General features: G+C 43.4%; 1 protein-coding gene across 1 annotated transcript in view; it reads left to right on the forward strand.

Annotated features, from left to right (window-relative positions):
• Positions 1–2,177: 2,177 nt before the first annotated feature.
• The window catches only part of Kcnab1 (potassium voltage-gated channel subfamily A regulatory beta subunit 1), a 306,641-nt gene continuing 290,969 nt past the window's right edge, over positions 2,178–17,849 (forward strand). Inside the window, exon 1 of the mRNA XM_050147489.1 lies at positions 2,178–2,621. Within this exon, the coding sequence (XP_050003446.1) occupies positions 2,380–2,621 (242 nt within the window). The 5' untranslated portion in view covers positions 2,178–2,379. The remainder of the gene's footprint in view (positions 2,622–17,849) is intronic.

The raw sequence follows: 17,849 nt of genomic DNA on the forward strand, positions 1-17,849 counted from the left end.
TTTTTTTTTTTTTTTTTTTTTTTTTTTTTTTTTTTTTTTTTTTTTTTTTTTTTTTTTTTTTTTTTAGAAGAGGGTGACGCTCAATTAAATGAAATTTGCAGGGTAAGAAATTGCAGTTCAACCTGAAGATTCAAAAAGCAAAACTGCCAACCACTGGTTCTTACCTTGACCTCAATCTGAAATGGCGACCCTGCCTCACAGAATCACAGAATGAGACTGTGTCTGAGAGCTGTCTCCCCACATCTTAAATTCTTCCCTAGGGCTGGGACTAAAGGTGTGCACCACTGGGATTAAAGACATGCACCACCTGATTTCTATAGCGACTGGTGTGGCTACTAGAATAAAGGTGCGTGTCATTGTGGCTACTGGGATTAAAGGTGTGCGTTACCATAACCTGATCTGTAAGGCTGACCAGAAGCAAGTGACTTCCAAAAAGTGAGAGTAATGACAGAAATAGCTGGCTGTCTGGACAGTAATCCAAAGTTGGAGCATCCATCTTCCGCCTAAAGGCCTAGCATATTTGACAGACTTTTCTGTGAAGCAGGATATTTTGTTTCCTGCTTTTCTAATTAGGACAGCATACTGAGGCAGGGACATTTTCTTGCCCAATGGCTTACTTTTGCCTGAAAGAAAGTAAACTCTCTGGAGCTCCTTCGATGCCCACTATCTTCTCTGAAGTAGATTGGTGCTGCAAAGAACAGACTTGTCACATTGTCCTAACAAAGAGGAACCTAGGTTATTAAAACATTGTAAATGCCATATTTCTTAGATCTCTGAAGTATTTGAAGATGACCTATCTATATAAATTTCAGGTCTTTTCTTTATGATCTTCTATTCCTCCCTGGTGTTCAGAGCTTTAGATTCTCAGATGGGAAAGGGGCCTCGACAGGGTAGACTCACAATTAAGTGAAGCACACTACTATTAACTAGGAAAGGCTGATTCTGTCAAAACAATCAGAGGACCGATTGTGGGGTCTGAGGGAATTAAACTCAGGACATCAGATTTACAAACATGTCCCTGCCCCTGAGGTACCTTGCATTCCCAGAGCAAATATTTTTCATGCTGATGAGATCAACTTCATGAAATCTTCCTTCTTTGGATAGAGATTTTGGTGCCAAATCTAAGAATTTTTCACTCAACTAAAGATTTTCTCCTGCTCAACTCAAGATGGCTCAACCAGTAAAGGTGCTTGCTGCCAAAACCCAAGAGCTGAGTTCGATCCCTACAACCCACATGGTAGAGAAAGCTGACTCCTACAAGCTGCCTTATGCCTGTGCTCACAGGCAGACACACACACACACACACACACACACACACACACACACATACACGTATACCAAATAGATTAAATAAATGTAAAAAGAATCCACCTGTTTTTATTCTGTCTTTATAGTTTCAATTTTACTTTTGGTTTGTGGTTCATTCTGAGTTAAGGCTTACATCAATGTAAGACTTAAGTCCGAGATTTACTCACCTTTGGATTTTAAATTATTATGTGTGTGTACCTGTGTGGGCATGTGCACACGAGTGCATGGGCCTGCCGCATCCCAAAGTAGACATCAGATGCCTGGATCTGGGATTTCAGGTAGCTGTGAACCTCCCAATGTGGTAGTGGGAACCAGACCTGAGTCCCTGTAAGAGCAAACGTTTTCTCAATGGCTGAGCCGTCTCTCCAGCTCAGATTTACTTGCCTTCTTTTTCTGGTTTTGCTTTGCCTTCCTTACAAATGTCTGGTTGTCCCATTTGTTGACCTCTCCATCCTTCCTCCTAGGCTGTTTTTAAACACCCCATTGTCCATATTTGTACAGGCTTTCTGCTTCTTATACCCACTTCACTGATATTTCTTATCATTTGACAGAAACGGCTAAAAAAGTTAGTTATTGAGCATGTCACCCAAATGAATCCTGCTACTAGTATGAAGATCATTTGTTTATGAAATATTTGATAATTTAGAGAGGTCTGCTGATGTGGTTATGAATCGTTCCCAAGACTTTATGGTAACAGTTCTGGCTGGTACCCTACTGAAATATTTCTTTTCCCTAAATAGAAAGACGTGGGAAAACATGCCCACATTTTTCCCTAGAGCCAATACATAGTTGTCTTACATCTGACCCTGAGAGTTTTAAAGATGAGAAAGACAGTTGGCTTTTATCAGGCTCTGTCTGCCCAAGCCTAGGCAGAGATGGGCAACCAAGAACTCTGCTAGGAGACTTGGGAGCCTGCTCAGATTAAAATGATAGGAAGGAGATTTAAAAAAAAAAAAAAAGTAAGCTGATCTCTAACAGGGACAGACCAAATCCAGATAGCCAGAGTTAGTCTCAGCCAGTCTTAAAGCTAAGTGTTGTGAAATTGGTTTTGCCTCCTTGGGCTTTTGAGCGATGCACCTTTACAAGCCTGCCTGTGCAGACATCCCCAGTCCGAAGCTGGGTCTGCCCAAATCTAGTGAGTCTGCTCTAAAATGCCGACGGCACTTAACAGTGACCAAGACTCAGCCTCAGGGAGCCTGCTGGCCTGTCAGACCCAGTGGAACTTCGGAATGGAAATGCCTAGAGAAGTTTTTACGTGTCCATGGAGTTTCGTTGCAGGAGACCACCAAGGCGAAGACAGGCATGGCATACAGGTACTGTTGATGGCAATAAGGTCCAATCAGAACCTAGACGGAAGTCAAAGGTGTTTTTTTTTTTTTTTTTTTTTTTTTTTTTTTATTTTTTTCCAGCAGAGAATAAAGATTGAAGTAGCAAGACAAGCATTCAGGGGGAAGAGAAAACCAAGTGCGGCCGGTCTTCTTCTTAGGTTCTTTTGCTTGCATTTGCTTTGAATTACTGTTCTCTTTGGTCAAAGGTTACACAAAACAGAGTCGAGCACACCTGTGCAAGGTTCCAAGCTCTCTTGGGAAAGGAGAGCCTTGTGCTGCCAGGACAAATAGCTTTGGCTCTGGGAAGTAGGTGATTGAGCAGCTCGAACAGAAGAATGCGAACTCGAGTCTCCTCAAGGCAATCTCTCAAGTGGAGCAGAACATTTCCCAACGTCTGCTTTCACTGCTGTCTTCCTTTAAGCCTAAATTATGTGGGCTTGTTCCTGTTCTTCTTGAAATGACAGTGCTTTTGTCAATGTAGTCCAAGAAAAATCCCCTGTTCCGCACTAGCCTTCCAATACCGTTATTTGGTAATGAAAAGGAAATATATATATATTTTTTTATTGGTATGAAGTGGAGTGTGTATTTATCAGTTGCTCTGAGAAGGTAAATATCATTTGTTTTTCAAGCAATTTGTCCCACCTTCTATAAGCTGTGCTGCAGAATCTGAGCCACTGCACAGGACCTTCTTCCTCCAGGGTCTGGAAGTAAAATCCACTTAGACACCAGTCAAGAATGTTTGTCCTAGCTAATGTCAAAACTTGGGCTTCTCAGGATGAGTTTTTTTTTTTTTCCCTCATGCACAAGCTGTCCCCAATGGCTTCGTTTTCCCACTCTGAAGGTCTATTTTGGTAGACTAGCTAGCTGCTGCTCTGATTTACAAGCTCATTTTATTAATAAAGCAATTTGCAATAATGTGGCTCCTCTCTGGAGAGCAACGTGCTTTACACAGATGGTTTATATAATAAAGGGCTGGTGCAGGAGAGGAACGGACTTTTGTGGATGCCCAGGGAGCTCAGGACAGTCTACCCTCTGTTGTCTTGGAAGGACCAGGACTGGTTCCCCCATCTAAGAGAACTCAGCTTCTCACACTGGGGTGGAGCACAAGCTGTCTGCTCCTCACTACCTCCTTTCTGACTCTGCACTGGGCAGGAAGGAGCCTTCTCCCTCAGCCTCCCCACATCCACTCACATCCTTACAAGGCTCCCCTTGACTCTCTGTGGTGGTTGTGAGGGTTGTGTATGCACGCAGATCAGGTGAAGGGGAGCTGTGTTGTTTCTCTGCGTTTGTCTTAGGGTAGAGAGTGCTACCATGAACTCCTATGGAACCCTTCAGAGAGTGTGCCCCCTCCTTCAAAAGTCCTTATTTCAATACCTTTCCATGTTTGGGGTTGGGTGCTATTGTTCAGATACAGACACATTCTAGGACAGTGCTTCTTAAGCGGGGATGTGACAACCAGAAACACTTTCTTCAAACAAGTGAGAGTAGAATTGCTTCAGCTGGAGTCGGGGCCTGGAGCCCACCTCCCTTGTGGCCAGCCAGCCTCTAGCCTGCTCCTGAGCTAAGTCTCTGGATCCCATTTTTCACATGATTTGAGGGTATAGGTCTTGGGCAGTTCTTCATGTGGCCTTGTGACAAGGCTCTGTGATTTGGGGGATGGCTTGTGTAGACAAGGTCTTGGACAGACACCTATGATCCTAGATCTCACTCTTCTTAGAAACAGGACCTTAAAGGACACGTTACTGAAGGTTATGAATATGAGGAGAAGAAAGCCAAGTTAAACTCGCCATTGACCCCACGAAACAGTCAAGGCTTTGACGTGAAGAATTTGCTGTGCTCTGACATCCTCCTGATGCTTCCTTCATTGCACTTCTCCCAATTCCAACAGAGCTTCATTTCTTCTTCCAAGGCACCTGCTAATCGCCCTTACTTAGGGTATTTCCTTTAACTGTTAAAGAGGGAGTATAATGGAAGAGGGCCATGACTCTTTTGGTTCCTCTTCAACTTGGCTTCTATCTTTCTTTATTATAAACAGTACTTGGGGCATGGGTAAGTCCAGACTATTCTTTATTATAACATTTCCTCCTAGGGTAAAAGGTGTGAGAAAGGACAATGACTGTGCAGAGACTTGTCTGTCTGACTTTGTCCTTTCTATTGATTTTGAAAGAAATCGTTCTCTTTCATATGTAGTGGAAAGGAGATAAACCTTGGCATTAAGCAGACCAGAAGCATATACAACTCTGTCAGTCAGAGAATTGAGATATTGATCTTGAAATGATGTATTGGATACCTAATACCCAGTAGACACTCATTGAGTTCATGTTCCCTTCCTAGTTGCCATAGCCTCTGTCTGTCAGTCTGAGGGTGAGGGAAGATGAAAACCTGCCAGCTGACACAACCCAAGAGATTATTGTCAAGAGTAAAAGGCAATGAAGCCCTGTAGCATTGTATAGCTCACACAAGTTCCCTGTGAGCTTCAGAGCCCTGCAGCCTGGGAGCAAGGGAAGCTGCTGTCTTCTTCCTAATCTGGCCAGATGCCATTGAAGCCTTCGGCCCAGGGACAGCCGCTTAGGTCATCCGTGAGAGACCGTTATGTTGTGTTCCCATGGAGATGCGGCACTATTTCTAACAAAAGTTGACCAGGAAAGAAGGACAAATTAGTAAATATGCATACACATGCATAAACTGAAAAGAAATTGGAGGGAAGTGTTTGAGAATGGTGGGAAGTATAGCAGAGGTGGAGTGGAGATCCTTTTGTTAGCTCAGAATTCTCAGAAAAAGTAGAAGTGTAAAAATCTGTTGGATTAGGGGCGACAAAATAACCCCGAAGACAGCAGTCATTTCTCAGAGGCTGAGAATTAACCATTTCTATTACAACACGTTGAACTCTGAGGCAGACAGCAAGCAGACACGTGAGCCAAGATTGAACTAAATAGACCAAAGAGCAGTTTGAGCCAAGCACAAGGCATATCTAGACAGCTAAGGGGCTACAGATAATTAGTTACAAGGCAGTTTGTTGTATTAACAGTGGCAGGAGAAGCCAACATGGATGTAAAGTGGAATTCTAACCCAGGGGTCAGCAAGCTTTTCCTGTCAGTAGTATCTATCTATCTTTCTTTCTTTCTTTCTTTCTTTCTTTCTTTCTTTCTTTCTTTCTTTCTTTTTAAATTTATTTATTTATTATGTATACAATATTCTGTCTGCATGTATTCCTGCAGGCCAGAAGAGGGCACCAGACCTTATTACAGATGGTTGTGAGCTACCATGTGGTTGCTGGGAATTGAACTCAGGACCTTTGGAAGAGCAGGCAATGCTCTTAACGGCTGAGCCATCTCTCCAGCCCCCAGTAGTACCTTTCTTGAAGTAGTTCATATTTTAAGCTTCAGTCACTGCATCTGGCTCAACTTGAAACTTTGGAAAGAAACACACATTAACCTCTCTTATTAAAAGTTGAACAGAAATGAAACACCTACAGATGGAATCTTACACAACCCTGAACTCATTGCTATTTCTCCCTCATTAATATTTACAAATTCATTGTTTATCTTATTGGAGCGTATCTCTAGAAAACATGCAGAAATGCTACATTTTTACTTATGTCTTTTCACTTAACACATGGATTGCCGTGTGATCAAATTAAAATTTGGGCTAATTAGTTCTCCAAATGGTTGTAATATGGTGGTATACATTACCCACGCTGTATTCTTCGTGCCTAGACTAATGTGGCTAAAATAAAAGTATTTGAGACAGAAGGAAATAGAAGGGACCAGAACTCCCAGCAGCTTGAGTTCCTCTCCTGTCAGCTCTTCCTAGTGTCAGATGGTACTGGAGAATTCCCGGAGGCTTCTGACATACTACCTGAGTCATCTAAGCAAAACTACGCAGGGTTTCTAGAAAGCAGGTGCAAACAGGAAGGAGACCTGGCTTTTCCCAAAACCAAGAGGAGAGGGGGGAGAAGCGTGTGATCTTTAGGGAGAGGTGGACCTGAGGTGGAAAGCATGCGCAGTGCCCCGCACTGCCTGCGCACAGAGAGGCAAAAGGAGACTGGGGACACTACACCCAGCTGAGAGATGTTCTCAGACACGTCTAGGCAGTGAGTCTGAGGATATTTGTTGACTGTTGGTTTTCACTGACCTCAAAATAAAGATTCTAAAGAGCAATGGGAGGCCCTTGCCACTCTGAACGCCTTCCCTGGGATTCTGTCATAGTGTGAGTGTATGATAGCCTCATAGCATTTGCCTTGCAGGTTCAGCCCCTCTGCTTCTCTGATGCCTGTGTAGCTTCCCGGCTTATACGGCAGGAGGAACCCCCCCCCCCCCCCCCGTGGGATAATAGCACTCACATTGAGGGCATATAGAAGGCACTAAGGCATGCAATCCACTCTGCTTTCCGTAGCATTACAGAACTGAGGGACTGGAAAAGAGGAACATCATTCTGCATTCTCCATTGTCCCCCCAGTACCCCCATATCAATACCCTTCCCCGTGAGTTCCCGTGGCCTGTCCTTTCCGTGGGATGCTTGGCACACTCCAATCTGCTTTAAAAGTAGGTATGATGACCGTGTCTTAAAAACAATAGCCTAGAAAAAGCTGCCTGTGCAGGAGGACTATTAAGAGATGCTGACATGATTTATTTTAGGCCGGTCTAATTCGGGTCAGTCCCGGGGCCTGTGCTCATTTCCCTGAGCCTCTGCTCTTGCAGCACTTCTGCAGGGGCGTGGATGACACGGACATGGGTGGGGCTCAGAATGTGTGTGGTCTTAGAGGCTGCTGGTAGAGGACCTGAAGGGGGGGGGGGCATAGGAAACTGGCTTATTCAGCGCTAAACAACACACTTATCGCCGAGGGAAGAGAACAGAAGCTTCAAAACAAGTACAGTTTGGTAGCGTGGCCTTAAATAAGAAACGCCCTAGAATTTGAGCTATCACGATAGCAGCCTGAAATGATGAGACATAAAAGTTCAATTTGCTTTGGAATTTCCACTGTGGTTCTCTAGGGTAGCAGTCGCTTTCCTTACTGTAGCATGATGGAAGTACCGGAGAGTCAAGACCTAAAAATAACAGAGTTCCACGGACCCTATTTTCTCACTCCTCCGAAATCAACAGGCATTTTGAAACCTGATTTTCCTAACAAAAGGAGCAACCCACAGGCCAAACTTGTTTCTCCACCCCACCACCTGCAGGAACCCTTTAGAACTTCCCTGCAGTGCTTGCGAGTGTCGGCAGGGTGCGCTGCCTCATAAAGAAAAGCAAGCCTTTCCCCGCCTTAGAATGAAGCTGGCAGGTTCCCCCCCCACCCAGAGTGTATAGAGTTAACCTGATTGTGCCAACAGGAAATTTTCATAGTGAGAAAAAAGTAACAGGTTATGTTCCTGTGCTTCTAAAAGGCCCAGATGCTATAGCAGGTTTATTATAGCCTAACCCAGTTATGAGTTTTATTACTTTAATTTTTAATTTTTTTTTTGGTTCTTGGGATTTTCACACACACACACACACACACACACACACACACACACACACACCACACAATGCAATACTATCATATCTACTTCCTGAATTTCCCTCCAACTTCTTCCTCTGTGTTTCCTTCAACATGTCCCCCTCCCAATTTCATCTCCTCTTTCCCTGTCTTTTTTTTTTTTTCTTCTATAACCCACTGTGTTCAATTAATGATGCCCATATGGCATCACACAAGTGTATGAAGTCATATACTGAATCATGAGACAACTACTAGTGGTATAAAAGAAATCTTCATAAAAGAATAATCCTACATCTCCCAGCAGCTATGAACTGTCCCTAGCTTCTCAGTAAGGAGTAAGGTTGAGAGCTCTTCCTCTGCCTATGCCGGAGTTTTGACTGGCTTGATCTTACATGGGTCTTGTGCAGACAGTCACAGCCGCTGTGAGTTCATGACTCCAGAAGCGGTTCACAGCTCTCCTCCCCTTTCCTCTGTCTTTTCCGTTTTCTCTGCCTCCTCTTCCACAATGTTCTCTGAGAAGTGGCAGGAGTAGGGGCCGATAAAGATGTCCCCGTTGGGGCTAAACATTCAGCTTCTTGGTCTCAGCACTTTCACCAGTTATGCAATCTCTTCACTGACTGTGCGAAAGGAAGTTTCTGGGCCAAGACTGAAAGTGACCCTGGCTTATGGGGACAAAAGTCAATATTGTGAAGGCAATTTGAGAGTATCACCATTTATTAAAAAAAAAACATAGCTGATTCCATTACCACTCTACATACAATACCCAGGAAATGAAATCAGACTGTATGTCTGTCTACAGATGAATGGATAAGAGAAATGAAGCACATATTCACAATGAAATATTACTCAACTGTAAAGAAGAATGAAATCCTTAAATTTGCATGCAAACAGATGAAGCAGGATAAATAAAATACTGAGCAAGGCACCTCAGGTACAAAAAGACAAATGTCACATGTTCTCCCTGTCTGTGTTTAATTTGAAGCACAAGTTTCAGAAGCCAGAAAGGGGTCTTGGGGACTAGGGCATGTTAGGGGAGGAGATGCAGTAGATGACGGGCAAAAGGAAAGCTGCAACTCTGGGGACTGGGAGGCTTAAGCAGGAAGAAGTACAGGGGAAACCAAGATGTGAGGGTAGAGGGTTAACCAAAATGAAGGTCCATGAGAAGCCCCGGAGAAGCCGGTTGTCTTACAACCAGCTTAAATGTAATTGGAGACATGGAAGAATGACTTTGATAGGAGAGAAGAAGGAGTAACCTGGAGGTTAAAGGATTAAGTGGGGTGTGTGAAGGAGAGGCAGAAGTGGTGGGTTCTTAACCCCAAATAAAGAAGTATGAAAAACATTACAGAAACCCAGTGTATTGTAAGTTAATTTCAAAATATAGCTTCGTAAAATAAAAAGTTCAAATGGAATTATCCTGTAGAGGTAGACAGTACTGCTCCCCAAAAAGACATAGGCTATTAAATAAAGCTCATAGTGAAGGCTAGAGATACTTCCTTAGCAAGTTATTAGTCAGATAGACCCCAATTGTCTCCAGAACAGTCCAGGTTACTGCCGCTGCCCGTGGTAACACCCCATAACTGCACAGCCCTATTGCGGCAGGCACCTGTCTTGGTCACCATTCTGCTGCTCTGAAGAGACACGGCGACTCTAACAAAAGAAAATATTTAATTAAAGCTTGTTGGAGGTTTCAGGGGTCTGGTGCATTATCAGCACGGTGGAGGAACACGGCGGTACACAGGCAGACTTGGTACAGGCGGAAGTACCTGAGAGTTCTACATCCGGACCCACAAGCAGCAGGAAGAGAGAGACTCTAGGCTTGACACGGGCTTTTGAAACCTCCAAGTCCACCCGAGTGACACTTCTTTCATCCACTCCAATAAGGCCACGCCTTCTAGTGCTTCTCCAATAGTGCCACTACTTAACGACTAAGCATCCAAACGTATGAGCCTACGGAAGCCATTCTCATTCAAACCACCGCAACACCGTAATGTATTTTGGGTGCGGGAAACAGAGAACTCAATTGCAAATAAACCAGGAAACCTCGTCCCTCATGGCTCGCTTTCCTAGTGCCAGATGATACTGCTTAGGCTACTGGAGAAAAATGACATCACCGTTCTTACCCAGCATGGGACCATGCATGCTACAATACTGCCCCGGCATGCGAGATGTGTCGTCTGCTGTAATATTGGCATGCATGGTTGCTAAGGAGTAACTGTCCAATGGGGTGTAAGACCTGCTCTACAGCAGGGAATTTCATTGTCGGTACTGAAATCCTAGTCAACAGCCCATATGCCCTGTCATATTATCTGCTGGTAGAGCTTCCAAAATGGTCAGGTGAGTGTTTTACGAAGCAAATAGTATATGTTCAGAAGCGTCCTGGCTGAGTAGCTAAAGGTTTGCTACCAACTCCTAAGCATGGCTGACTGAGAAAAGAAAAGCAGGCCTTTTGTTCCCAGCTGTATTTATTACTTTATTTTCTTTAGCATGACAAAATGTCTAGCAAAAGAATCTCAAAGAAGGAACAGTTTGGGCTGACCGAGTTTGGTCCATCACGGCAGGGAAGGCAGGGCAGGGAGACCCGTCGGTTAAGGCTGTGGTAGCAGTAGCGTAAGACAGTCACATTGTAGCCACAGATGCCAGAGGATGATGCCTGCCGTATTTTCATCTGCAACTCTGAACTAAACTGAAGCATTCTTCTCAAGAGAACGCTGACCGCATGAAAATAAAATCAAATGAGCTCAGTCATTTGTGTCCTTCCCGTTGTGATATGTCCTCCTCAGAGAGGTGGTGCTGGTGGTCTGTGTACCGAGGAGGCACCAGGCACCGCCATGAAACAGGATAGGGGGACCGCTAACTGGCTCTGGGAGGGTAGGAAGGTGGGGGCTGCCAAAGCAGCTATCTCAAGATTGCTTATCTTTTTGGCATGGCGCCAGGAAAAAAGCCGAAAGGGTAGAACAGAAGGCAAAGAGAGCTGGCCGCCTGAGTGGAAAAGAATGGATTCTACTAGAGGTCCTAGAGCGCTCATAGATGAGCTATAGGAACCCAGGTGGCACGGGTTCTGGGATGCTTTTAGGCAAAGGATGCAAGTCTGCTTGCTGTTTATCGTTTTCTGTTTGTTTTCCTCCACGATGGTCCTCTCAATTTGAGTGTGATGGAAGCCTTGACAGTTGTGGAGCGTGGGCGTGGAATGTGCAGCCCGTTAACTGGGCTCTTTAGATTCCCAGGGGCTCTAATCAACAGCTTTTGGAATCTCACAGCTTTCTGTAACTCAACATGCGATTTAGAAGCTGGTTATGGCCCTGAAGCAGCTATGATTGCTCCCGAGTTGATCGTTGTCTAAGACCAGCACCTGTCGGATTTCTCAAAGATTAAACCTGCGTCGTCACAACTTGTTTGTAAGATCCATTAAGTCTCCCTCTTCCTTCCCTCTTAGCAGCCTTCCTTGTTTGCTTCTGTGTTGTCTGTCTCTTCCCCTGGAGTCTGATGTCATCTGTAGGGTTAATTGCTGCATTCTTGGAATCTGACAGCAAGTCTAGAATCCAAGAAATATTGGTTGAATAAATGAATTGTTCGGAAGATGACAAATAAGATCCTGTTGTTTACTGGAAGACAAATCCGGCCAGATGATCAAGGGAATATTCTGCCAGGCACACCATCCACAGTCTATCATTTTACTAAAAATACCTTGGGTCCAAATTCTGGGTAATTGGGTACAGCATTGTTCTCAGAGGGATGCAGTACCCACAGGGTTTTTGGTTGAGCATATTTTGAGTCTGCTTAAGAAGAAGCCTTTGAGGAAGACAGTAGCATTGGAAAGAATGCGTCCTCTAATGTGTTTGTCGTTATCCAGTATGTTGACCATACTGAACAGAATAAAAAGGCTAACCTTCCCACAAGTAGGTTGCAACTCCTCCTACCTCACTGCTTCCAGATCTGGACATCCACCATCACCTCTCTTGGTTCTCAGGTATTTGGATTTAGCACTCCGAAGGAATTCTGTTGATTCTCCTCCATCACTTGGCTTCTGTAACTATCACCCACCAATCTGTGCATTCACCTCTGTATCTCCTGTTGTGTTTATCTGAAGAACTCCAATACAAATTTCTCAGCATAGAGAAGAAAGTTCTATGTAACCCGTGTCCAACCCCTTCCACTCTGTGGTCCCAGGTCACCTTGACTAGAGTGAGGTCTCGGGCTTTCACCCAGCATAGTCTTTCTTCTGAGATGCGACCCTTGCTGACCTAGCTTCTCTGATGACCACCTGACGTTTGTTATACACACATGCTGGAGCCATGATCCTCTCCTCTACCACTCTATCATCCTGCCCATGCCTTGCCCTAGTCCCATTGGATAGCCCTCTTTAAATTCACTTTTTTTTTCAGATCTTCCCGTTCCTATCAACCATCATCTCAATTTAGCCAATAATGTCCTCTCCCAAAAGCCGGGGACAGAAGTGGCCCTTATTTGGGATTCATAGTTGATTTATCAGTTGAGTTAAAATATAAATACACTATAGGGTTTTCCCTAGTAATTGCTAGATGACTATGAGATCTAATTAAATTTTATTGTTTTGGGTGAGTGTTAGACATTTCCACTAAAATTCTGAATTACAAATGAGAAATTCTATTTAGTTCCTGGCAACTGCAGAGTGGGCTTTAGTGACATCATCAGGTCAATGGGTGTTCTCACCTCAGGCTAGCCCCAATCTGCTATCTTGGTAAACTGCAGGACTCTGTCCCCATTTAACTGAGCAGAAACTCATTGCTTCCAGGCCTGGGCAGTGCAGTGGGAAGGTCATGCATTTTAATATCTCAGCTCTACCTAAGGGATACAAGTAAGTCTCAGGGAGCGTGGGGGCAAGCTTGGTTATCTTCTTCCGAGTCCTCTACATGAGCAACTTCTCTCCAAGGCCTTCCACTCCCAATCCCATCCTCACCACATCTTGGCTCTGGGTTGCCATGACTTCAATACTTCCTCTGATTTATCGCATGACTACTTCATTTGATTTGACGAGTGATCTAGATTGAAAAGCAGGTTCATGGTGGTATTAATATGCATTGTATAATACATTGGTGGCATTATTGCTACTATTATTGTTTTTCAAGACAGGGTTTCTCTGTGTAGCTTTTAAGCTTGTCCTAGAACTCCCTCGGTAGATCAGGCTGGCCATGACCTCACAGAGATCTGCCTGCCTCTGCCTCCCGAGTGCTGGGATTAAAGGTGAGTGCCACCACCACCCGGCAGTTTTTTTTTTTTGAGAGGGTGGCGTTATTTTTATGAAGTTATTTTATGTCAATAGTAACTGTTCATCTGACTTTGATACTGTATTTTTTTTTGTCATTTAGACTTTTTTTTTTCACAAAAGACTACAAGTTCATTCCTTCATTTCACAGGTATTCACTGAGTACGTATTTTGTGTTACACTGTTTTCTTACGCTGGAGAAAAAGCAGTGACCCCATAGGCTTCTTTAGCCAATTTCTTGAGTATTTCATTCTAATGAGTGCAGGGCAGATAACAAAATGATGAATTAAAGTACCTCAAGTAGGCTATATATTATAGAGGAATACTAAACATGCAAGGTTAAGCACATATTCAGTCAACAGATGTAATTTTTCACAATATATCCAGAGAAGACCTCACTGAAAAAAAATGGAATTTGAATAAGTGCTCAAAGCAAATGAAAAATGATAGTATGGGTTTTGGGAGGTGTGGGATGTCCTCTAGCTAGAAAGAAAAATCTCTAAGAAGAAACACCAACGCTGCCAAAAATAGTACAAGTGAATGGTGGGAGAGCAAGGGATGACATCAGGAAGGCAGGGTGAAGCCGCCGAGTTCAGATGGCCCCTTGAGTCTGATTACTCACTAGAGGATTCACAGGGGGAAAAAAAGCCACTATATTCATGATTATACTTTATGATAGCAATATCAGATTAAAATTGGCATGAGGTAAAGTTATATAAGCATAATACTTCAATAGTACTGTAGGTAGTAATTATTACTCCCTGCAACAACGCATGCAACATGCCTGGAGTACTTCCAGCTGATTAAACTCACTTAACTGGTTAGGCCCAGAATTTTTACTGGAGTTTTGGCCTGTAGACATGATAGCTACCCACGTGACTTTCTATCCTTTGTAGACTTGGAACTGACAGCAGGTAGTCCAGGGTTCCCATCACAGCTCAACACAGATCACAGACAGTACCACATAGCACGGGGATCCAGGCAAATAGCCGCACCTTTTATAGGGCAGCGCATCCTAACATCTAGAGGTTTAACTTGCAGGAGGGCAATGGGCCAGATCTTTCTTGGGGCAGTTAATCCCTTATTGTGAGTCAGAACGGAGGGATTTATAGGTTATTTTAAAGACATTAGCTTCTATTCTGAGTGCCATGGGAACGTCTGTGAGTACTGACCATGGGAGTGACTGACGTGGGCTATTTTTTAACAGGTTTATCTAAATGTTAAGATGTGAAAGAGGTTGAAAGATAATCTTGGTTTATTAATTACTTTCCTGCGGCTGCAATAAAGTCCCATGACCGAAAGCAACTGAAGGAAGAAAGAAGTTTTTTTTTTTTTTTTTTTTTTTTTTTTTTTTTTTTTTAACTTACAATTCCTTGGGGTTAGAGTCCATAGTGATGGGAAGGCAAGGGATTATGTACCCAAAGCAGGGAGCTGACAGACGACTTCTCAGCTTCACACAAGAAACACACACAAAGGGGAACAGGCACTGGGGTGAGGCTATCAGACTGCAAGGCTCACCCCAGTACTGTACTTGTTTCCATCAAAGCTCCACCTCCTAAAGGTCCCACAGCCCCCCCAAACAGCTCCGATCACCGGGACCAAGTGTCAAATACATGAGCTCAAGGGGTGCATGTTTTACTTAAACCACAATATGGAGCGATAACAACGTGGACCAGGGTGGAAATGGTCAGAAGTAGCTGGATTCTGGTTCTATTTTGAGAGCTGTCAAGAGGATTTGCAAATACATTGAATTACTTGGAGGTTTTTGGGTGGACAACTGGGAAAGTCAAGTGTCTTAAATTGGGTCTATAAAGCTGAAAGACACAGGTCTGGAGGGAGGAATTATAGGAGCTGTTTTTAGACATGTTCAGTTAAAAAAGCCTGTTCACCGGCACAGGAAAATGTCAGACAGAAAAGAGCCTGGAATTCATGAGCTAGAGATTTATATCCAAGTTGTTAAGATATAAATCTTGGAGTTACTCTATTGTGAGGTTGCAAAGCCATGAGATAAGCCAAAAAGACATAGAAAGAAAAAGAGGGAAGGTTCTGCCATGTTAAGAGATAGGAGGATAAAGCAGGAGCAGCCAAGGCGTGTGGGTGAGCAAGCAGGACAGGAAGGACAGAACCAGAGTCTAGTGTTAAGACAATCTCCAAACAATGCAGGAGGCAGAGATCTATGCTGTTGTGGCCTCTGATGGCTCAAGGAAGTTGAGTGGTGAGGGAAACCATTGGGTAGAGGAGCAAAGAGTCATTTTTAACAAGAGCACAGGTCTATGCACACATATACATACATATACACATATAGATACATGATATACATACATATACATGCACATATATACATAAATACACAGAAAGTCTTACTAGGCAAAGGAAAGATCCGTCTATGTAAGCAGTGACATTTTAAAAGTAAATTCTGAACTCTTAAAATTCTGACTACCAGCCATTTGCCAGCATTTCTAATCTTTCTTCTACCTGAGAACATGCAGAAACAACATGGTTGCTGGACACTTAAACCAGCGCAGGCCTCTGGCCATAATTAAGGAGGAAAGCTTGCTTATGTGTTATAGAATTTTTATAACACAGGAGTAATGTTTGCCTTATGATATATATTTGTCTGTTTCTCCCCAGAGAGAAGGAAGGCATGGCATGTAGCCTGGCTTTGTGCCATTCAGGATACAGTACTTTCTTGGGTTTGGTATCTGGTTGGTAGTCTTTACTGTGGATTTCCTTTTCTAAGTTCTAAACTCTAACCTACATTGTTTGGAATGTATATGTATGTATGAAGTGTTCAGTATCAATCAAATCTCTCAGACTGGCCCATACATTACTTTCAAAATTGAAATACATGAAAATTATGCTTATGAATGGATACAATTAATTGTTTTACACAGAAAAAAGAAAAAAGAATTTTATACAGAAAATAGCAGGAAAAAACAATTATTTGTTGTTATTTTGACATTGCAGAAAAGTGGATTTGCTGCCTTTCTATTCTTAGTTGCCAAATGTATGTGTATTACTTTAAAGGTAGAGATAATGTTTGCAATTAAAATAGATAAGTTTAACATTAGTGTCATCAAATTTTAAGAACTTAAGATATAAATGTTTATATATTTACTGTGGAAATTTTGGGAGCCCCATCATATATGTCATGTGATTCAGGGAAACTGGGGTCCTGTTTTGGAATTCTTCATCTCATTAAGAAAAGAGCTTAAAAGCCAATTCAGAAGGAAGCTTGAGAACACTTTTACTAGCGTTAGGGAGAGGAGAACAAAGGATGGAGCAGGCGTGTTGGCAGCTTCCCAAGAGGAGACAGAGAGAATGCAGTGATGAGAACAAGGCATAGAAATGGTCCGGGCACATAAGGTCAGAGACCCTAAGTAGCAGAGGCCTTCTCTGTCAGGTATAGACTGGCCTACATTGTGAAGACAACTTAATTGGCTTGCCTAAGCAAAAACTCCACTGGCATGTGCAACTTTAGGAATGAATTACAAACATTTTAGGCAGGACCTAGTTCTCTTTCTGCTTCAGGAGGCCTTGCCTCAGGCACAGCTGATCCAGGCAGCTTGCACCAGTTTTGGAAGACTCTAGATGAACCCGTTTATCCTGCCTCTCTTTCAGGGCATGAGGGAGGGCCTCCCTAGTAGCTCAGCAAAAAGCCATGATTGGTGCGTAAGTGAGGTTTGTTAAACTTGTGATAGACAGAACTGGAAACTATGCGTGTACATGGCCGTGACTGAGAGAATTGTGCTCCAAGCCTAAGCATGCATGCTCCCTTTTGAGCAATATAAGCAGCCTATCTCAATCTTGTCTGTTAGCCTAGGAGACTCCTCTCGTGTGTATCACCATCTGTGACAACCTTAAACCCCATCCCCCCCCCCCCAGTCTTCTCAAGAGCCTTTCATCAGTCAACAGTCTTTATTACGGATAGAAACACTGAGAAAGTTTCACAATATCAGGTAAAACCCTGGACATTCCAGCCACAGCAGAGACTGCAGCATAAAGAAGCAGATGAAGAATTTTCTCTGGAATACCAAAAGCCAGTGCTTAGCTCTGTAACACCAAGAGGAGGCAGGGAGTTCCAGAAAGCCATCAGAAGCCAAGGCCCACGGCACCTGAAGTTCTAAACTGTAACACTAGACGGTAGCTGTAGAGTTCTAGAAGAAAATACCAAGGTCAGAATCTTCAAGATGCTAAGACTACAAAAGATGGGCGACTTGTGAAGAAAGCATAAAGGCAGAGAAGCAACAACTGGTAAACAGGATGCTTTAATGCTGAAAGCAGGAGCCAAGACTATAAGGACAGAAAATTCGGGTTACAAGAAGAGTTCAAGAGATCTGCCAAGGTCTAAAGAGCTAGGGTCCCAATCCCCAGGCTCATAAGCTCAGACTAGGTGCTGGATGTCAGCACTCTAAACCCACAGCAATAAGTCCAGAGCACCTGCATCAATAGGCCTCTGGGCTTTCAAACCTTGGAGCCATAGGCCTCTGAATCA

Source organism: Alexandromys fortis, unplaced genomic scaffold, assembly GCF_014885135.2.
Source record: "Alexandromys fortis isolate MF-2015 unplaced genomic scaffold, M_Fortis_MF-2015_v1.1 scaffold_53, whole genome shotgun sequence".
Lineage (NCBI taxonomy): Eukaryota > Metazoa > Chordata > Mammalia > Rodentia > Cricetidae > Alexandromys > Alexandromys fortis.